This window comes from Heterocephalus glaber, unplaced genomic scaffold (genome assembly GCF_053883595.1).
Source record: "Heterocephalus glaber isolate CG9 unplaced genomic scaffold, H.glaber_assembly_v1.0 deba00001497, whole genome shotgun sequence".
NCBI classification, from domain to species: domain Eukaryota; kingdom Metazoa; phylum Chordata; class Mammalia; order Rodentia; family Bathyergidae; genus Heterocephalus; species Heterocephalus glaber.
The window spans coordinates 19,143,053-19,165,059 of NW_028258320.1; the positions used below are offsets into that span (position 1 = coordinate 19,143,053).

Here is a 22,007-nt window from a genome sequence, read left to right on the forward strand (position 1 = left end):
GGCTGGTCTCATTGATCCTCCTACCTCAGCCTCCCGAATGCTGAGATTGCAGGCCTGCACCACCACACCTGGTTTAAGCCTGGTCATTTTTTTTGACTTTGATTACCTTCCTGCATATTTCTGACATAGAGGAATGGCTGAGGGGCATTTTTCTGTTATGGCAAAAAGTAGCATGGGCTCCAGGATCCTGACTGAATGGGCTGCTGATGCACAGGGCCGAGTGGTGGTGGCTGGTGGGGAGGTCTCTGGATAAGTTAGAAATGTTGAGACTGCATTTTGTTTGTTTGTTTGTTTGTTTGTTTTTGTTTTTTGAGGCAGGTTCTCCCTTTGTAGTTCAGGCTGGCCCTGAACTCACTATGTAGCCCAGGCTGGCTGGGACTCTTGGCAATCCTCCTGCCTCAGCCTCCCAAATGCTGGGATTACAGGCTTGCGCTGCCACGCCTGGCTGAGACTGGAATTTTAAGATGAAGTTACTACTTTTTTTTTTTTTTTGGTACCAGGGATCGAACTTGGGACCTTGCGCTTGTGAGGCAGGCAGCTGAACCACTGAGCTACATCCCTAGCAATTACTACATTTTTTTATGTTGAAATTGTGTGCATTGTTTTCTTTTTTCCAGTAAGAAAATCTTTTTTGAGTTACAACAAAACCATCTGGGGCCCTTTAGAACTGGTGGAAAAGTTGTACCCAGAAGCAGAGGAAATAGGAGCCAGTGTCCGGGATTTACCAGGTCTTAAGTAAGTCATCTCATTAGTTGCTCATCTTTCCCCACAAAAGTCTATTTACTGTTCCTTTAAAAAGTAGCTCTTGGGCTGGGGGGTTTAGCTCAGTGGTTCCGGCGCCTGCCTCACAAGCGCAAGGTCCTGAGTTCGATCCCCAGTACCAAAAAACAAAAATAAAAAGTAGCTCTTCTTTTTTTTTTTTTCCTTTTTTGAGACAGAATCTCTCTGTGTCATTCAGGCTGGTTTGAGTTCATTGTGTAGCCCAGGCTGGCCTAGAACTCATGGGAGTCTCCTGCCTCAGCCTCCCAAAGAGGCTGGAAAGAATCATTTCTTCCAAGTTTAAAATGTTACTTAGATGTTCTGCAGGAGCAGATTTGCTTACCTCCCAGGGGTTGGGTTGCTTGCTCAAAAAGCTGGCTTGAATCTATAAAAGGAAAAACAAAACCATGATAAAATTCCCCTTTCCTCCATTAATGTGTGGCTCACAGAGCTAGAACAGGCAGTTGTATGTTTCTGGGCAGAAGGCCGCTTTCTGACCGCTGGCTGCTTCCTCCTAGGACCCCACTGGGCCGTGCACGGGCCTGGCTGCGGCTGGCGCTCATGCAGAAGAAGATGGCCGACTACCTGCGCTGCTTGATCATTCAGCGGGATCTCCTGAGGTCAGCGCCTAAGCCCCGCTCGTTTCCATGCTTTATTTTATTAAGTCGTGTCTTCACAAAGGGGTTGGAGAGGTAAAATGCAATGTTGTATAAGATATAGTAAGGGGCTGGGGATTTAGCTCAGTGGCACTGTGCCTACCTTGCCAGAGCAAGGACCCGAGTTCAATCCCTGGTACCAAAAAAAAAAAAAAAGAAAGAAAAAGAAAAGATGCAGTAAGATGGCACAAAACAAAAGGAGGAGCAAACAGAGAGAGGAAAAAAATGTGATAGGGTCTAACAGGGTCAGGAAGGAGCCCGAGGTATGAATATTGTCAGCTTTTTACTGGCCTGTAAGGGGACGTGTGTTATGTTTTTGCTTTCATTCTTTTGAGTTACAGTTCATTCTGTGGATAAAGACTTGCATTGGAGTTTGGGGTTTTTTTGTTGTTGTTGTTTTGTTTTGTTTTTGGTACCAGGGATCGAACTTGGGACCTTGCACTTGCAAAGTGGAATTTGGGGTTTTAATCCAGCATTTTGCTTCCTCCATTTCCGCTGGACCCAAGTTGGGCCGTTGGAGCTACGGGTGGGTGGAGTGCTAGGCCTACCTCAGAGCTGCAGCCCGCCCCCAGGTCTCAGGGCAGCCAAGCACAGCCTGCACCGCCCTCCGCCAGGGGCTAGGAACCCACCCTGAGGTCCATGTACCCATGACTCTGGGTTCACACCTTGGTCTTTCCATCTGTGAGATGAGAATGGCCATACTTCAAGCACCGCAATCTTTGTCAGTGACCTCAAGCTTAATTGAGGTAATTAAATAATACCCTTAGCACTTTTTCAGGAAAGCATGATAGTGGTAACTATTTCCCTGCATATATATTGACAAGTCTTAGTTTTAGGTGTTATTGTGACCTCTTTTTCTTTGTTTCTTTCCTTTTTTTTTTTTTTGGTGCTGAGGATTGAACCCAGCCCAGGGTGGCCTTGACTTTGCAATAATCCTCCTGCCTCAGCCTCCTGAGTGCTGGGATTACAGGCATGTGCCACCATGCCTGGCATTATTTTTTTTTTTTTGAGACAGGGTCTCATTATATAGCTCTTGCTGCCCTTGAACTCACTATGTAGCTCAAGCTGGCCACAAACTCAACAGTCCTCCTACTTCAGCCTCCTGAATGCTAGAATTATAGGCATGTGCTACCATGGCTGCCAATTTTTAATTTATTTTTTGCAGTACTGGGGATTTAACCCAAGGTCTTGGACCTGATGGGCAAGCACTCTACTATTGAACCCTTTTTTTAAAACTTCATTTGAGACAAGGTCTCACTAAGTTGCCTAGGCCAGCCTTGAATTTTTTTTTTTTTGGTAGCAGGATCGAACCTAGGGACCTTGTGCTTGCAAAGCAGGCAACAGAACCACTGAGCTAAATCCCCGACCCTAAGCCTTGAATTTTTGATCCTCCTGCCTCAGCCTCCTGAGCAGCTGGGATTACAGACATTTCCTGTTCCCACCCCACTTGTCTCTCTGTCTTTTACTCTCTCTTTGCTTCTCTTCTTGCTCAAAAATTCTTTTCTTAGTTTGTCTCCTTCCATCTCTTTGTATATCAACATTTAAACTTTGAAAACTTGGGGCCGGGGATTTAGCTCAGTGGGTCTGGCTCCTGCCTTGCAAGTGCAAGGTCCCCAGTTCGATCCCCGGTACCAAAAAAAACTTTGAAAACTTAGCATGTAGAAAGGCTGATTTAAAGATACCAAACTTACATCCAGGGGTGCAGTTCAGTGTAACACTTGCCTAGCAGCTTGAGGCCCTGGCTTCAGTTGCCAGCACTGCAAAAAGTAAAAGCATGAAAATAAAACAAAGATACCCAAGTTTGATTACTTCCATCCATAACATAAAGTACTAAGATTGTAAAGTTTAGTTTTAGAAATAATGTGATTTCGGGTTATTGTTCTTGATTTCACAGTGAGTTCTATGAGTATCATGCCCTGATGATGGAAGAGGAGGGAGCCGTGATCGTCGGGCTGCTAGTTGGCCTGAATGTGATCGATGCCAATCTGTGTGTGAAGGGAGAGGATTTAGATTCCCAAGTAAGTGCACGTAGCTAGTGCCACACGCAGTTTGGAGTTTCCTTGATGCAGGTTGCTCTAAGTTGCTAATGGTCTGTTAAAACACTAAAGAAAGATGGAAGAGTGAAGTTCTAGTTGCATGTTAGTGGGCCTTCTGATAAGGTATTATTTCTCCCTTTAAACAAAAATAACTTTATTTACTTCAGGTTGGAGTGATTGATTTTTCCATGTATTTAAAGGATGAAGAAGATATTGGAAACAAAGAAAGGTATGATTTTTCCTAAGTTCTTTCACATGTTGTATTTTTTAATACAGCCCTTCACATATTGGTTTGACATCCATTCATTTACTCTGTATGTGTGTGTGTTTTGAACTTCTTGCTTTGTTTCATTTTCATTTCCTTTAAAAGCTTTACAAAACAAATAGGGAAAAATCAGTTAAAAGAAGGTGACTCTAATACGAAGTCAGATTTTTGGTCATACCTGTGAGACCTGTTTTAATAGCTGTGTTTTGTGCTAATGGTAGTTATTTCAAGATCTAATTGTATTTAAAATACACTGATATGTAAAGCCTAGTATTAGCAAGCAATTTACTCAACAAAGGTTATAGTTATTTAGCACATAGCTTACTGCTAAGTGATTACAGAGGTTCTTGAATTTTAGTCAGGTGTGGTGATGCACACCTGTAATCCCAGGGTTGTGGGAGTCTGAGTCAGGAGGATGGCTAGTTCAAGCCCAGTCTGGGAGACTTAGCAGGGGTTTGGGGCTTAAAAAGGGCTGAGTAAAGCTCAATGTGAAGGTCCTGGCTTTGATCCCTAGCACCACCAGAAGCAAAAAAGACTGTTGAATTTTGTTTTGGATGATTTAGTACTTTTTTAACCTTTCCAACTATCACAAAGCTGCTCCCTTTGCCCCAGAAATATTCAGATTGCTGCCATCTTGGACCAGAAGAATTATGTTGAAGAATTAAATAGACAGCTCAAGTAAGTATTGCAGGTACTTAACATATTTATATTGTCTTAGGCGTTCGTTTTGTTTTCAGTTTAACATATTTATATTGTCTTAGGCGTTCGTTTTGTTTTCAGTTTAACCCTGTTCCTTTCTTCCAATAGAAAGGTTTTGAGGGGAGAGAACAGAAATTAAGAACACAAAGAAGTACTGGAGAGAATTTGTTTTCAGCAGAAAATGAGAATCTGATTTTAAATAGAACCTTCATTAAATTTAGATAGAATTTTAAAACTTGTCCCTGTACCCTAGAAAAAAAAGCCTAGGTGAGGTGACATTCATGCCATTTGGATGGTTCAGAGCTCATTTTTCCTGCCTCAAAGGGTTGTGTGTGTAAATGCAGCTTTTGTGTTCCGGGTGGAAATTTCTCCTCTTCCCGTCAGCTCACAGAAGCCATCGGAGGCTGCTGTGGCTGAGGAGTGCAAAACTGCACAAAGCAGAAACAGTGCGAGAGATGGAGGCATTGAGTGTCTGCTAACCACATCAGGATTTTTTTTTTTTATGGTATCAGGGATCGAACTCGGGTCCTTGCGCATGCGCAGCAGGCGGCGAAACCACTGAGCTAAATTCCCGGCTCCACATCAGCATTTTTAAATGAGTAGTTTAGTTGATCCATCATGTCCTAAATATTATCTCAACATCAGTATAAAATTAAGATATTTTGCTTTTGGGGGCACTTTCTTCAGAACCGGCTGTGTATTTTATGTATGATGCACCTTGCAATTCGGACTGGCTATATCGTGAGGGCTTTGTAGTGACGTGTGGCTCATGGCTACCGTATTATTACTACATAATTAGAAATGGGCTAGGGCCGGGGATTTAGTTCAGTGGTTCCTCCGCCTGCCTCACAAGCGCAAGGTCCCGAGTTTGATCCCAGGTACCAAAAAAAAAAAAAAAGAAAGAAAGAAATGGGCCATTCTCATCAATTAAACTTAAGAATTAGTGAAAGTGGCTTTCTCTGGGTGATGAGATTATGAATAATTAGGAATAATTTTATTTCATTCTTTGTAATTTTTTGTATTTTCTGAGTTCTACTCAAAGAACATTGTATTACAATCAGAAAACAAAATTAAACTTTTTTCCCATTTTACAAAAAGAAACCAGTTATAAAAATAGGAAAGACTTTATCAGTGCCTTTTTTTAAATCATGGAATTTTAATAATAAAAATCATAGGAAACACATGTATATTTTGTAATTTGTGTTTCTGAAGTTGTATTTTTGAATGCAACCCTGTATTGCATATATAGTAGTTATAAACTTTCACCCTTTGGGAGCAGGCAATACCTTCACACAGTTCAAATTTAGAGCACACAGAAAGCACCTGGGGGGGTGCTCCTTTGCCCTGACCTGGATCCATCTGGTTTCCCTGCTCACAAGTCCCTGGCACACTAGTTCTTGTGTTGCTTTAGCGCTCATGTATGATGATGAGCAGTGATGTGCGTGTTGGTTCTTCCATCTCCCCTCCTCCCTGTAGTTTATATAGTATAAGGTCACCTACTTTCATGCCATTCTGTGTGTTACTATTTTTGTTTGTTTGTTTGTTTGTTTTTGGTACCGGGGATGGAACTTGGGACCTTGCTGCCTGCCAGGCAGGTGCTGGAGCCACTGAGCTAAATCCCCGCCCCGTGTCCCTATTTTCACTCAGCAGTTTTCAAGTCCATTCTGTTCAGTTTAAAAGAGCTTTCTTGTCCTCAGTCTTTTGTTTTTGTTTTTTTTTGGTACCGGGGATCAAACTTAGGTCCTTGCGCTTTCGAGGCAGGTGGCGGAACCACTGAGCTAAATCCCCGGCCCTGTCCTCAGTCTTTTCAATCACATGTATTAGCCACTGATCAATACCAATGTTTTACTTTTTATACTTTATTTTAAAATGTTTTTTCTTTTTTCTAATAGACAGTAAGTAGTTATATACATTTAAAATATTTCAAAAATACAAAGAAGTAGAAAACATAGAACTTAAAAAAAGAAAGGAAAAAAATAGAACCCACCTATTATCCCTTACTCAAAGAAAACCACTATTGAGGTTTGTTTTCAGAGTGGGTTTTTGGCCATCACGGTATTGATTTTCACGTAAGAGCAAGGCAAATGTCATCCAGTTTTATGCAAAGGAAACCAAAGCTCAGAAAGGTTTTACAGCTGTCAAGGTGACACAGTTAGAAAGTACAAAGACAGGTCCTGTAACCTTGATCTTTCTTCTCCCTGTCCTGTGCTTGTCTATGTCACCATTGAGATGCCTTGGAGCTATTTGTGAAGTAACTCAAGTTGTTGACCTAAAAGTATTTATATTTTTTTAAATGATGTAATATGAATGGAAAAATTTTAATTTCACCAACCTAAAATACCAATATTTTTTCTTCTTTTTTTTGGTACCAGGGATTGAACTTGGGTCCTTGTGCTTGTACAGTGGGTGGCGAAACCACTGAGCTAAATCCCGGCCCACCAATACTTGAGGCTGGTATTCTATTATAGATAGTGTTACAATGAAGCATATTACATTTTATTGTGGAAAGGTTCTTGAAGGTAGCATAAGAAGGCCTTGGACAACAGACCTAACACCATGTATAATAATGTTTGTTTTTGCCAGGCATGGTGGTGCACACCTGTAATCTGAGAATTTGGGAGGCTGAGGCAGGAAGATTGCCATGAATTTGAGGCTAGCCTGGGTCCATAGAATTCACAGCCAGCCTGGACTGCATAATGAGACCCTGTCTCAAAAAGTCAGAAAGCAGTAATAATGATAATGTTTACTTTTGGTTGATATAAACAAAAAATGCAAAAACCAAATGTATTTACTTGAGACGATATCCTTGGGACACAGGGTGTCCAGCTGCAGGCTGAACTGTACCCAGTGATGAATCTCATTTATATTTCTAAAGCTACGGGGGACTTTGAAAGTTTCTGTTATTATGAAAATAGAGAGGGGAAAGATTGTGACTTGAATTGAAGGCCATTATTTATATTCTTATTTAAGCCCCACAGTGACAGAATGTATATTTAAAGTTCATCCTTTTAAAAATAATTTAAAATATAATTTTAACAATATTCAGTGATCTTTGTGTGGAATTTTTATTCTCAGCATCAGTAAGAATAACCCCAACAAGACAATAAGTTATGAGCAGCACCACGTGGAATTGTAATAGGTGTTCTGATTCTTGGGCCAGGATGGAGCTCAGTGGTGCAGCGCCTGCCTGGCAAGCGCGAGGCCCTGAGTTCAATTCCCGGTACCAAAAAAAAACCCTGATTCTTTTCCTGCAGTTTTCCTTGCTATTCTAAAAGGGGAAAGATTTATTTGATCTAAAGAGAAACCAGAGTATTTCCTTGCTATTCTAGCCAAATCAGATTATGCAGGTTAATTGGATTTCCCACAGCCAGAAACCTGTTGAGGGTAGTTGGTGCATACTGTTGCCTGAGTCTGGGATGACATACTTTTGTTGCTTTTGTGAGATGGCAGGATTCTGAATGAGTTTTTCTTTGTTAATTTCAGCAGCACGGTCAGCAGCCTGCATACAAGAGTTGACTCGTTAGAAAAGTCAAACACTAAGCTGATTGAAGAGGTATTGTCACCCTGTAATTGTTTTTCATGGACCTACTACTTGTCATCCTTTTCCATTTTAAGTATGAATTCATTAAGTGTGGGCTGGAGTCCTCCCTCTCTCCCTCTCTCTCTCCTCACAGTGGAATGCTTGTAATTGATGATCATAAGTTCTAGAGAAACTATGTATTCTTAGACAAATCCTCAGTTGTGTGACTCTCTGCGACATACTGTTATTTGAAATAATTCTAGAAACAAGTCCTCAGAGGTGGAACTCACACAAATTCTTGTACACGTAAGCTGTGATTCTCATTTTAAAATCTGGGTGACTGTATTAGACAGTGGAATGACAAGTAGTTGGAAACCCTTGTTAAAATGGCTCTGTCCCCACTGTTCCACCAGTTGACTTACTGCTCTTCACTAGCATCACTGCATGATTATGCCAACCTTTACTCTACTCTCTCATATGTGAAATTCCTCTTTTCTGCTTTGGTTTCCTTCGTTGCAAAAGTGGCTATCCAGGGCCCTGGATTTAGCTCAGTGGTTCCACCACCTGCCTCAAAAGTGCAAGGTCCCAAGTTCAATCCCTGGTACCAAAAACAAAACAACCAAAAAAGTGACTATGCAGTGGTCCCAGTGCTCCTTTAAAGAGGAACCAGTGGCTGGGTGTGTTGGTGCACATCTGTAATCCCAGCACTCTGGGAGCCTCAGCAGGAGGATTTCAAGTTGGAGCCCAGCCTGGGCAACTTAGTACTTAGAGAGTCCATGTCTCAAAATAAAAAAATAAAAAATGGGCCAGGAATGTAGCCTAGTGCAGAGGCCCTGAGTTCAATCCCCAGTACCACAAGGAAAAAAACCAGAAATTTATCTTGGTTCTCTTTTTAATACTATTTGTAGAGTTACTTTTTTAGATAAGTTTAAAAAAGGATGGGGCCCGGGATTTAGCTCAGTGGCACTGCGCCTGACTCGTGAGTGCAAGGTCCTGATGCCCGGTACCAGGAAAAAAAAAAAAAAGACTATCAAATCAAAGAATTATTGGTTCATATTTGCAGAATTATTTAGGCCAGAGGAAGGAGCCTGTTATTTTAGTGTTATTTAGTGAGCTCTATCTTCCATGTTAATTAAAATTCTTCTTTTAGAATTGACCTGATTTTTCCAAAACCAGGGAACACGTGGTAATTTGCGTGTTTATAGTTAAGAATGCATCTTTTTTTTTTATGAGATATTTATTAAAATAACACATTTAGGGGGCTGGGGATTTAGCTCAGTGGTTTCACCACCTGTTGCACAAGCACAAGGACCCGCGTTTGATCCCCAGTACCAAAAAAGTAAATAAAATAACACATTTAGGGAAAAAAATCAATACAGTGTATACATCATTACTGAAAACTGTATATCATCAGACAAAAAAGGATTTTATTTTGGGAAGCTGATTTCTAATTTATGGCCAGTTTTACTTTCAGAAATAGAACCACAAGCGGGGGATTTAGCTCAGTGGTTTTGCCGCCTGCTGCACAAGTGCAAGGACCCGAGTTCGATTGCCGGTACCAAAAAAAAAAAAGAAATAGAACCACAGAACAAAACAATCTAATTCAACCTTAAAGGCTGGCATGCTGAGCAAGGAATGTTCTTATTCTTTGTAGGAGTTCCTTCTTTACACTGTCAGGTACCAGGGCTCTGCCTTTTGGAGTGCTTTCGGCCACCAAGAAATCAACAGTAACGAGGTCTAGTCCTTTTTCTTTAATTACCTCTTTACAGTGTGCCTTCAACTGATCCTTCCAGCCACATTCAATTAATTTAGCTCACAGCAACTCTTTGAGGCGTTCTTTCTCCAGTTTCTATTAACTTTTGGTTAATCGCTGCTCTCATCTGTGCATCTTTGTTCTTGCTAACCATACTCTTTGCCTGCCTGGACTTAGACCCTCAGTAGCTCAGGGACCTAAGCATACAGAAAGCTAGAATACTCATTTCCGGGGCGGGGTCTCGCCACCTTGCCTATAATGTGAGACTTTTTAAGAATGCATCTTTATTTTCATGTTTGGACTCCTGATGGGGACTGGTGTAGAGCTGCTGACTAAATGGTACCTCTTTTTTTTTTTGGTACCTCTTTTTTTTTTGGTACCAGAAATCGAACTCGGGTCCTTGTGGTTGCGCAGCAGGCAGCGAAACCACTGAGCTAAATCCCCAGCCCTTGTGGTACCTCTTCTTGACCTTAGGTGCACTGGGAAGTTTAACACAGTCACAGTGGGGCCATATGTGTATGACTGCCCCATGGGGCGGCTTGTGTAGTCATGCATGTCCCACTGGTAGTTCAAGCCAGTGGGGACGGGTTAAGTTATAGCCCAGTCAATGGGGAAAAAATAAGAACCAAGATGCATTATATGTAAAGGTACAATTCCCAATGAGAAGTGTAATTGTGTTGTATACCTACAATGTACCAATAAAAGAATTTAATAAACTGCAAAAAAGAAAAAGTTATAGCCTAGTAAAGGGTTTGGAATTATTAATTCCAAGTAAACTTATATTGCTTTTTTGAGACAGGAACTCACTATGTAGCCCAGGCTGTCCTCAAACTCACAGCAATCCTCCTGCCTCAGCCTCCCAAGTGCTAGGATTACAGACATGTGCCACCAGGACCAGCTTCTAGGATCCCTCTTTTTATTATGGGCCTTAGATCCAAGCCACCTACTCATTCATGTTTAACTGTGATAGTAAGAGTGCTTTTATGTCAGTCCCAAGCTCCTATTCCTGGTCCAGAACCACAGGACATTCTGTTCTGTTCCCATGAGTATGCGTTACATTTTCAGAGATAGCAAAACTTTCTTTCTTGTACATGTTGTGTCTTACCCAAGTCTGTACAGTATTGTTTATCACATAATTTTTAGATGCTTAGGTATTTTGTATTCAGGACATAATGAAAATATGGTAAGCATAATATGTTTAAAAATAACAAAGTACCTAAAATGTACCAATAAAAGAATGTAAGAAAAAAAAAAAATAACAAAGTATAGGACCGGGGATTTAGCTCAGTGGTTTCGCTGCCTGCTGCGCAAGCGCAAGGACCCAAGTTCGATTCCCAATACTAAAAATAAAAAAAAATAAAAATAACAAAGTATAATGTGATTCAACTACAAGGGGCCGGGGATTTAGCTCAGTGGTTCCACCACCTGCCTTGCAAGTGCAAGGACCCAAGTTCGATCTCTGGTACCAAAAAAAAAAAAAGTACACAGGAAATCTGAAATAACACGTTTGTATTATGAAAGTTTCTGTCAACATAAGAGACTTTTGCTGGTTGTAGGATTTTATATTTTGTTGTTTATAAGCCATGAACGTAATCTGTAAAGCAAGTATAACTAAAGATGTTCCATTTTTTTCTTGTCCCTGTTTCATAATTTTAGTTAGCAATAGCAAAGAATAACATCATTAAGCTCCAAGAAGAAAACCATCAATTACGAAGTGAAAATAAGCTGATTTTAATGAAAACACAGCAGCACCTGGAGGTGAGTGTGGTTCGATCTGTCGGAAGAGCTGGGCCAGGAGCTCCTGCTTCCAGGACTTCTTTGAACCTGTGCTGCATTGGCGATACTTGTGACTGTAAAGTAGGAAGCCGGCTGTTTTCTTCCTAGGTCACCAAAGTGGACGTGGAGACTGAGCTGCAGACATACAAGCACTCTCGGCAGGGGCTGGACGAGATGTACAACGATGCCCTGCGGCAGCTTCGAGATGAGTCCCAGTTACGGCAGGTCGCTCCCCTGCGGTTGCTTTAGCAGAACTCTGCAGATCTCTTGCAGCCTTGTCTTTTTAAATGTGGGACAGCAAACTCCCCACATATTCTCAGTCTCTAAGCTCTCGCCCTGAGAGTGTTTTCAAACTGTGAGTTATGTTCGAGCCAGGTGTGGTGGCACAAATGTGTAATCCCAGCACTCAGGAGGCTGAGGCAAGAGGATCACTGCAAGTTTGAGGCCAGCCTCTGCTATATAGTGAGTGCAAGGTCAGCCTGAACTGCATAGTGAGACCCTGTCTCAAAAAAAAGAAAAAATAGTTTTGAGTTATCTTTGGTCTTATACAGGCTGATTCATTTGCTTTTACTTGAAAATACTGAATTTCTGAGGCATAAAAGTACTTAATTCTGGAACCATTAGAGTAGTGATGATTAACAGAATCTAAAAAATGCTTTCCTTTTAGCAAAAACTACATTTGAAACTATAAAATTATGTTATAGGTCTGGTTGATTGTCATTAGTGGACTTAAAAGGAGTGGTTAGTGGGAAATCTGTCCTCATTAACTGTCTCACATCTGATTTTGACACCCTAAGTGGCATGGGAATTGAAGATGTGTTGAAATTGCAGGAGGTGGAGAATGAGCTGTCTGTACAAGTCAGTATGAAGCATGAGATCGAGCTTGCCATGAAGCTGCTGGAGAAAGATATCCATGAAAAACAAGACACTCTGATAGGCCTTCGCCAACAGCTAGAGGAAGTCAAAGCCATCAACATAGAGATGTATCAAAAGCTCCAGGTAAAGACTATTCCAAAGTTCTTGCAGTGTTTGTTTGTTTGCATTCTAGGAATTGAACCCAGGGCCGCATGCATGCTAGGTAAATGCATTTCTACTGAGTTATGCCCCCAGGCTGACTTCTTTTTATATAAATGGAAAATTGTAGGAAGTATATGGTTTTTAAGCCATTCTAACTGTGCATATTGGTTATAAAACCCAGTGTCTATTTTCTTTGTTTTTCCTAGATAGAAGCTTAAGAAATGTGATGTGGGCTGTGAGGTAGCTCAGTGGGAGATTGCCCAGCCCGGATGAAGATCTGGGTTGGATCATCAGCACCACCAAAAAAAAGAAAAAAAGTAATAAAGATACATCAAAGGACAAACAAAAACCCTTATGGGAATTTATTTTTTATTTTTGGTGCTGAACGTTGAACCCAGAGCTTTGCACATGCTAAGCATACACGCTACCACTGAGCTACACCCCAGGCCTGAATTTGTTTCTTGTTTTTTGGTACCAGGGATTGAACTCGGGACCTTGCACTTGCGAGGTAGGCGGTGGAACCACTGAGCTAAATCCCCAGCCCGACATAATCTTTATACTGTCAGCTTTTCAGCATTATGAAACAATTCAGGGAGCCAGGGATTTAGCTCAGTGGTTCCACCACCTACCTTGCAAGTGCAAGGTCCCGAGTTCGATCCCTGGTACAGAAAGAAAAAAAAATTATGTCTTTGGGGAAAACTCTAAATCTAAATATGCACAGCATTTTGATAAACTTCCTTATACAGTATGGTCCTGAGAAAGTTGTGATTTTGATTGAAATGCTTGTCTTCCAAAAACAATGAAATCTTTTTTATTTATTATTTTTGGAATGAAGACTAGTAACAGTATATCATAGTTATTTTAATGTACAAAGTAATTCTGCTCATTTCAAAGTAACGGTCCCACTGCAAAAGACTTATAAACATTCAATTTTAAAAATCTGAACCACTATAGCTTTTACATTTTTATAAATAGGGCTCTGAAGATGGCTTGAAAGAAAAAAATGAAATAATCGCCCGACTAGAAGAAAAAACCAATAAAATTACTACAGCCATGAAACAGCTGGAACAAAGGTACAGCATTTCCAATACTAGTTTCTTTTTGTTCCCCCTCTCCCCTTTTTCTTTATTCAACTCTCGACTCCTGCCACAGAAACCATTAGGAAGTAGAGATTAGGATGTGTTTTTTGTTTAAGCCAAGCAGAATTTGCATGTAATTTCAGTTGCTTTATATTAGGTTGATTTGTTTGAAGTTACCATCTTGTAGATTTTTTTAAAAGGCCTAATATCAGCAATTTTCTGTGGTTCAATCTATGACAAAACAAATACACAAAAACCCGGAAAAATTATAAATGAACAAAATACATGGTGGGATTATCCCTGATTGAGCTTCATGCATATTGATTGTCATATCCTTTGCCATTCACCATCTCCGTATCTGAAATCAAGCATCCTGAACAAGCAGTTTAGTTCACTTTCTTTGAGCCAGGTCCCTCAACTCAACCCAAGATACAATTTTGTTTAAATTGAATCGTTTTATATTGGCATTTTTCACTTTTATTGTTGGAAAATGTAATGTATTCCATTACCCTGTCATGTTGGTGTCGACATATGTCTTACCATTGCTTTCTTTGAATCTACCTATGAAAAACATAACTATTAATGCTTTATTGACATGAATATTCTTTTATTGACATCCTCTTTCTTCTTTTTTCTTTTTTTTCTTTATCCCCATTTTTACATTTTGGACATCTTTCTGTCCTTTTTCTGTCTTTGATTTCTGTTCATTCCATCGTGAAGTGACAATGATTTGTTAACACAAACTAGGATGATTGCAATGTCATTGGTGAAGTGTGCCGGCAGTGACACTCAGGACCAGTACAAGCTGGTCAAGGACATCTCTTTCTGAAAGCCACCTGCGCCTAGGCAGACTAAAGGGAAACCCACGCTCAGCTAGGATGTCAGATAGAAAAGAATAGTCGCTAGGAGGGCCTCAGAGGCTTTCTCATCTTCTGCCTGGGCAGTATATTGCCAAGGGCAGAGCCTTGTACTTGGGTTTCCATAAACACATTCCTCACACCTTGTGCCCAGGGCTGAGGGCAGCAGTGACCATTTGGAGGTCCGGTTTCCAGATATAGTTCTATCTTTTCAGCTACTTTTTGATGGAAAATATAGAAATTGTTTAAAAATAAGTTCTCCTTGGTTTCACATGTGTTGGCACAGATGTCTCCCCCGACCCTACCCTAGCCTGCTCTTTGCCTAAGGATTCCCTAACTTCTATTTTTAATATGCTTTAAAATAGTTCCCCGGGCCAGGGATTTAGCTCAGTGGTTCCACTGCCTGCCTCGCAAGTGCAAGGTCCTGAGTTCAATCCCCTGTACCAAATAAAATAAAATAGTTTCTGACCCAGACTGGCCATCATCCTGTGCTTTGGGCCCTCAGCTCCCAGTCCCCTCTCCCCTCTTCTGTGATAGCACAGCTTCAGGGCCTACCTCACTCTTTCATTTTACTTTCCATGACCTTAGGAGAAAAGCTTGGATCCACCCCCATTGCCTTAACATTTTAATTTTAAGTTTAAACTTGGAGATCACTTAAATGTTAATCTCTTTTCCTTGAAAGCAGCATTTATATTCCTGAAATACCTGAGGGTTGCCCCATGAGTCTGATTTGAAGCAGAAAGGGAGAGGCAGGGCTTTTGGTTAGCTAAACCGAAGCGTCCCCTGTGGTTCCTTCCAAGGAACTGACGTCTCTTGAATCTTGGGAAATATTTTCTTATAAAATACTGAAGTTAAATGTCAGAAGTCTTGATGGCCAAGAGGGGTGGAGAGAGGAGCTAAGCCCTGGGACAAGCAGTGATTTGCTAATAAAAACAGAAAAAGTAAAAATCACATTTTTAAGCTAATCTTTAATATTTAATGTTGAGGGGAAAATGACCTCTAGAAAATGAAGTGGAATAGCACTAGATTCTTTTTGAATGTTAAAAAATATGCATACACACATGCGCATATACAAAGCTTTGGCGTCATTTAGTAACTATGTAACAGTCCTGTTCCTTGGAGTGATTGTAGGCCTCTGCTCTGCTGTAGCAGTCTGGACTCCTGGCCTCTACATCTTAGCATAACAAATACCAGGTGGCCTCTTCGCCTGCTTAGACACACACGCTATGCTTTTCACGGTTTTGTCAAAAGGCAGTAACATACCTACTATACTTTGGAGTTTGTTCGCTCTGCTCCAGATAATTGTAAAGTCTGTATTGCTTTGCACTGTTAATCATGAGCAAGAAATAAACAAATTTGAAGATAGTATTCCAGGCATATTATATGTTGTGTTGAAAAAAAAATCACAAAACAATTTTGAGACATTGTGTGGCTCTTTCACATTTGAGTTTGTGAGTTTTCCCCCAAACTTTGTTTTCATTTAGAAATGTTTCTATTTCCCCATTTTTCTTTTATTTGTCTTCTTCACCCTTTTACACCCTAGTTCTAGCCTCAGTTTTACCCAAAGTTGATTTGAATTACACCAGATTGCAGCAAGCAGAGAAGGCGCAAACAGAAGCGGAAGGCGAGGATGAGAAGTATTTGCAGGAGTGTCTCAGCAAGTCGGCCAGCCTGCAGCAGCGCATCATGCAGAAGGAGAGGCAGCTGTGAGTGTCGCTCTGGGGGGGTGGGGATGCCTGACCCATCCCCAATTTTTGCACATAATGATAGAATACCAAAGTTTTTATTTACCCGATGACGCCAGCTAGTACATCCACTTTAGAAATCAAGAAAAGGTTGAGCTGGGGACGTAGCTCAGTGGTAGAGCGCTTACCCAGTGTTTAAGAGGCCCTGGGGTTCTGACCCAACCATATGCACGTGTGTGTGTGTGTGTGTGTGTGTGTGTGCGCGCGCGCGCACACACACACGGAAAATATAATTGATATATTTTGTGTTTACTTATGTTTTTATTCCTTTTGGGGGGAGGTATGAGGCAGGGTCTCCCTTTGTAGTTCAGGCTGGCCCCGAACTCACTATGTAGCCCAGGCTGGCTTCAAACTTGTGGCGATCTTCCTGCCTCAGCCTCCTGAATGCTGGGAGTACAAGTGTGCACCACCACGCCTGGCTGTTCTATTCTATTTATTTATTTTTTGGTACTGGGGATTGAACTTGGGTCCTTGGGCTTGCGCAGCAGGTGGCAAAACCATTGAGCTAAATCCCCGGCCCCTGGCTATTCTATTTATTTTGGGGGGGGGGGCGGGTACCAGGGATCAAACTCAGGTCCTTGCACTTGTGCAGCAGGCGGTGAAACCACTGAGCTAAATCCGTGGCTCAGTACTTATTATTTTTTTATTTTTTATTTTTTTGGTACTGGGGATCAAACTCGGGACCTTGACCTTGTGCAGCAGGTAGCGGAACCACTGAGGCAAATCCCCAGCCCTATTCTATTTATTTACAGACCACTTTCAACTCCCTCTTGCTGTCTTCCCTTAGAAAATTTTATTCTTTCTGCTGTTAACTTTAAGCTGTTGCTATTAGGTATTGTGTATAATAAGGGGTGGTGTTTTTTTTTTTTTTTTTGGTGGTGCCGAGAATTGAATCCAGGGCCTTCATGTTGAGCCACATCTCCAGCCCTTTTTAAAATTTTTGAGACAGGGTCTCACTGTGTTGCCCTCAGCCTCCCAAAGTCTGGCATTACAGGTGTGTGCAAGCCTTTATAACCACAAGTTTATATCATCATAGAACATGCAGTTTTCTGAGAACACTTTTGTTAATATTTTATATGACCTATGTAGCACAACTAGGAAGGATGTCAGTATATGATACTGAGTTTAACTGCAGACTTTTTTTTGTTTTTGTTTTTTTGGTACCAGGGATCGAACTCGGGGCTTGCGCTTGCGAAGCAGGTGCCAGAACCACTGAACTAAATCCCCGGCCCGATCCTGAATTTAAAAAGAACAGGTTTGGCTGGGAATGTAGCTCAGTGGCATGATGCCTGCCTAGCAAGCAGAAGGTCCTGAGTTCGATTTCTGGTACCAAAAAAATTTTTAAAGGTTTGAAAAGAAAAGAAAAAAGAAAAAGAAGAGGTTTGCAGTCAGGTTGCCAAGTATTATTCCATTTTTAATAAAAGTAATGAAAACCATTAAATATATATTCACATGAACACAGAAAAGTGGTGGGGTTTTTGTGTTATTTGTTTTTGAACGTACTGGGGATTGAACCCAGCCCTCAAACTGCTAGGCACACATTTACCACTGAGCTACATCCCAGCTCCTTTTATTTTTTTTTTGTGGTACTGGGGATCGAATTCAGGACCTTGCGCTTGCAGTGCAGGCATGGTGCTACTGAGCTAAATTCCCGGCCCATAGCTCCTTTTATTTTGAGATAAGGTCTCATTAAATTGCCTGGGCTGGGTGCAAACATATAATCCTCCTGCCTTGGCCTACCAAGTAGCTGGTGTAATAGGAATGTGCTATGCCTAACTTGATTTGAAATATGAATTCTAAAATTTAAGCTGGCACAACGTTGCATGCCTGTAATCTCAGCTACTTGGGAAACAGAATCATGAAGATTACAAGTTCAAGGCCAGCCTGGGCAATTTACTGAGATGAGACCTTGTCTTAAAATGAAAAAGAAAGAAAAGCTGGAGGTATAGCTCAGTGCAAAGGCCCTAGGTTTAACCCCTAGTACTGTAATAAATAAAATCTAAAATATTTTCCAGTAGGAAATATGTGGCTATAAATGGAAATGGCTAGCTATGAGAAAACAATAAGAATACAAAGAAGAACAAAAATATTAAAATGCTATTGTGATTCTGTGATCTGCTTAATATTATGAGATTTAGGGCCAGGGATTTAGCTCAGTGGCACCACGCCTGCCTCGCAAGTGCAAGGTCTTGAGTTCAATCTCCAGTACCAAAGAAAATAAATAAATAAATAAATAAATAAATAAATAAATAAATAAATAAATAAATAAATAAAAAAAAAGAATATTATGAGATTTAATATTAAAATTGAAATGTAAATTATTAGAAACTAGTATTATTAGAATATGTGCTTTGTTATACCCACTTACGAGCAATAATAAGGGAAACATTTTAGTGGGGGATCAGTCTGAAACACAGGACCTCAGCTGGGCCTAGGGGGACAGCCGTAACCGCAGCCCTTGGAGGCAGAGTCAAGATTGCAAGTTTGAGGCCAGCCTGGGCCACATAATGAGACCTCGACTCAAAAAAAAAACAAAAAGAAAAGGTAGGGCTTTGCTTTCGTTTTGTCAGCTGGGCCCTATTGCCGGAGAGACATAGCAGTGCTTTCCTGAGAGCCGGCATCGTCAGGCAGTGTAGACTTTTCCTCAGTGTCTCCTGATCTTAGATGGGGCAGGTAATCAATCGGTCAGCTTTGAATAGTAATCCACAGATTAGCACTCCATACCAGGACTGATTTTGTTATTACTGATCTTAAATTGAATTAGCAGTTGCTGCAATTGTCATGAATAATCATTAGTTATTTGTGTAAAAAAAAAAAAAATTCATGGAGCACAGAACCTACTTAGTCAATTCCCTGTATTGCTGCCCTCAGTCCCACTGGGCCGTTTTTCACAGATGAGCTCACCCTTCTCTGGCATTTGCTGTGGCCCAGCGCTTGGGGACAGGAGGGAAGGCCAGAGGTGAGGTCCTGTGTATGGTGTACCTTGTACACTAAAAATACTCTTGCCCGCAATACCTGCAGAAGGCATTATGAGGCCAGAGCAGGCGAGCAGAGACGCTCAGGGGAGGGGACAGCGGCCGAGCTCTGTGTTGCTGTCTTCCAGGGTGCAGCTGGAAACCGACCTTAAGATTGAGAAGGAGTGGAGGCAGACACTTCAGGAAGACCTTCAAAAGGAGAAGGACGCCTTATTTCAGCTCCGAAACGAGACCCAACAGATCATCAGTCTTAAAAAAGTTAGGAGTGGAAAAATTTGAAATGTTAAATGTTAACTTACTTTAAAAGATAATTTATATAACCTACATTTATACGAGGAAATAGGATACAGTGAACTCTTGACTTATGAACTCAATTCCTTTGGGAGGGCTGGTTGTAACTCAGGTGGGTCAGTTGCCTTCAAAGTCTCTCCTGTATAATCTTAGGCTGTACCTTCTTCCAGGCAGATCTTAGTGTCCTTAGAGAGACATTGGCCCAGGATTTCTCAATTAACCCCACAGGAAAGGATGTTGTAATGTTCCTTCCAGAACTCTTTATAAGGGTCAATATTTATCTGAGACCATTGTAACTCAAAACTTTGTAAGTTAAAACTAAAATTCTAGTGGTAACCCAAGTTATTCATTGTATGTCAGGTCAGTCATAACTTGAGTGTCCACTGTATAGTACTCATCTGAAGGAGTAGAATATAGTAAGGAGATTAAAGGAAGAGAAAATAGTTGATACAGCAGGTAGAGAAAAAAAAAAGGCTGGGTGTGATGGTGCACACCATGACCCTAGCACTCAGGTGGCTGAGGCAGGAGGATCACCCCAAGTTCTGAGGCCAGCCTGGACTACATAGGGAAATCCTATGTAGACACCAAAACATACAGCAGATAGGAAAGGGCTTTGGGCACATAGTTGTGTTTCTTATAAAAAGCTCAAGATTATTGATTTCTTCCTAATTAATGGTATATATACAATCTAGCTTGTTTCTTTTAAATTGCATTTTCTCTTTTATTGTTTTGAAGGAGTTCCTTAATCTCCAGGATGAAAATCAGCAGTTGAAAAAAATATATCATGAACAAGAACAAGCTCTTCAAGAACTCGGCAACAAACTTAGCGAGTAATTTCCATTTTCCTTTAATTAAGTAGTCATTAACTCTTATAAAGGAATGAATGTACCAAACCAATTAGATAGAAAAATTTAAATACAAGAAAAAGATAGGAACTATTAAAGAAAACAACAAAAAAGTTAAAGATTAAAAAATAAGCCAGGTGTGGTCGGGCACGCTTGTAATCTCAGCACTCAGGAGGCTGAAGCAGGAGGATTGCTGTGAATTGGAAGCAAGCCTGGGCTACATAGTGAATACAAGGCCAGTCTGAACTACATAGCAAGACCTTGTCTCAACAAACCTGATGTGTGGCCAGGTGTTTGGTGTAAGCTTAGAAAGGTTAATTTACTGAATGTACCACAGACACATTTACAAATAATTTACTTTTAATACAGATAACTAAAAATAAAAAACTACAGTGGCCCATAATCCATTCACCTTTATAAAATTCTTTGCTGTTTTACAGTTATAAAGTTAGCACAAAAAAGGTACAAAATTAGAGCCAGGCATGGTGACACACGCCTTAATCCCAGTACTAGGGAGGTTGAGGCAGGGGATCACTGCAAATTAGAAGCCAGCCTGGACTACCTAGTGAGTTAAAGGCCAGCCTGAACTACATAGCAAGACCCTGTATCACCATCCCCCCCCCCCCACAAAAAGGTACAAAATTAAAAACAAGTGCTTCCTTCTGCCCAAATATCAATTTGCAGTGTTAGCTAACCTCAGAGTGAGTCTGCATGTGAGCATTCCAGCTATGTGCACAAATCTGATGAGTTACATGGCGGTGCCTGTGTCATTTGTAAAGATTCAGCCCCATGGAGATTGTACTTGAATGGAGACAGTGACGACTGGATTCCCATAAGAGAGATGAGCCCAGTTCCCAAAAGCAGAAGAAGGGTTCCCATCAAAGGAGATATCCACTGTCAAAAGAACATGGGCCAGAGATTTAGCCCAATGGTTCTGCCACCTGCCTCGAAGGCGCAAGGACCCGAGTTTGATCTCCAGTACAAAAAAAAAAAAAAAAAAAAAAAGAACAAAGTTCTTTTTGTCTCTATAGGTTTTCAAAGAATAGTTTGCCCTGTGGCTCTGATGAACAAGACCCCATTCCATCTGACAGCTGTTTATCGAGCATTTGGTCAGACCGTGCTAAGCATTCGGACTTCATTTCCTATGCACTCTGCTGGCCGGTGTTGCCTGAGCTGCCCTGTGCCAGGCCCTGTGCTGACAGAGACCGTGTTTGGTCCTCGCAGCTCGACAGATTGGCATGGTTTAATGTTAAAATGGAATAGAGTGGAGCGGGAGACCAGTGTTCCTGTCACTGCCCTCTACTTCATACCGGAGACTGCAGTTGTATTAAATGCGTGGTCATTTCACTATTGAGGAGCTACCTTTGGACTTGGTACTTCCTTTACTAGTTTTTTTTTTTTTTTTTGGTACCAGGGATCAAACTCGGGTCCTTGCACTTGTGCAGCAGGCAGTGAAACCACTGAGCTGAATCCCCAGCCCTTGGTACTTCCTTTAGTCTGTTTTTTTTTTTCTCAAATTTAAAAATCTGCAGGCAGTTTAGGGGGAAGGTTAGTGTACCACACAATGTGTACCAAATGTATGGGCTATGGAAGGGTTTTCAGGGGTTACTTTGACTAAGTTCTTTTTCTTACATACTGACTTGCATACCTAACCTGTGGGTAGTCCATTGTATGCTTGTTCTTCTGTAGTTGAGCATATGTATTAGTGGTGGGTGCATAAATGCACACCTACTT

The 22,007-nt window shown here is 41.1% G+C and overlaps 1 protein-coding gene and 1 pseudogene across 14 annotated transcripts in view; one reads left to right on the forward strand and one right to left on the reverse strand.

The window, feature by feature from the left end:
* Positions 1–22,007, forward strand: part of Rufy2 (RUN and FYVE domain containing 2) — a 33,659-nt gene that overhangs the window by 5,036 nt on the left and 6,616 nt on the right. For 3 of the 14 annotated variants that reach the window (XM_087185485.1, XM_087185486.1, XM_004846165.3), the window contains 11 exons: positions 618–735; positions 1,278–1,379; positions 3,310–3,433; positions 3,619–3,680; positions 4,329–4,394; positions 7,899–7,968; positions 11,345–11,446; positions 11,573–11,689; positions 12,296–12,463; positions 13,457–13,554; positions 14,281–15,368. In XM_087185485.1, coding sequence (XP_087041611.1) covers positions 618–735; positions 1,278–1,379; positions 3,310–3,433; positions 3,619–3,680; positions 4,329–4,394; positions 7,899–7,968; positions 11,345–11,446; positions 11,573–11,689; positions 12,296–12,463; positions 13,457–13,554; positions 14,281–14,389 — 1,136 coding nt within the window. In that variant the 3' untranslated portion in view covers positions 14,390–15,368. Of the gene's footprint in view, positions 1–617; positions 736–1,277; positions 1,452–3,309; positions 3,434–3,618; positions 3,681–4,328; positions 4,395–7,898; positions 7,969–11,344; positions 11,447–11,572; positions 11,690–12,295; positions 12,464–13,456; positions 13,555–14,280; positions 15,369–16,003; positions 16,124–19,265; positions 19,396–20,163; positions 20,259–22,007 lie in introns of those variants that run through there. The other 11 variants (XM_021259477.2, XM_021259472.2, XM_087185480.1 and 8 more) reach the window with 9 other exon arrangements.
* On the reverse strand, positions 9,428–9,857 carry LOC101700393 (transcription and mRNA export factor ENY2 pseudogene; annotated as a pseudogene).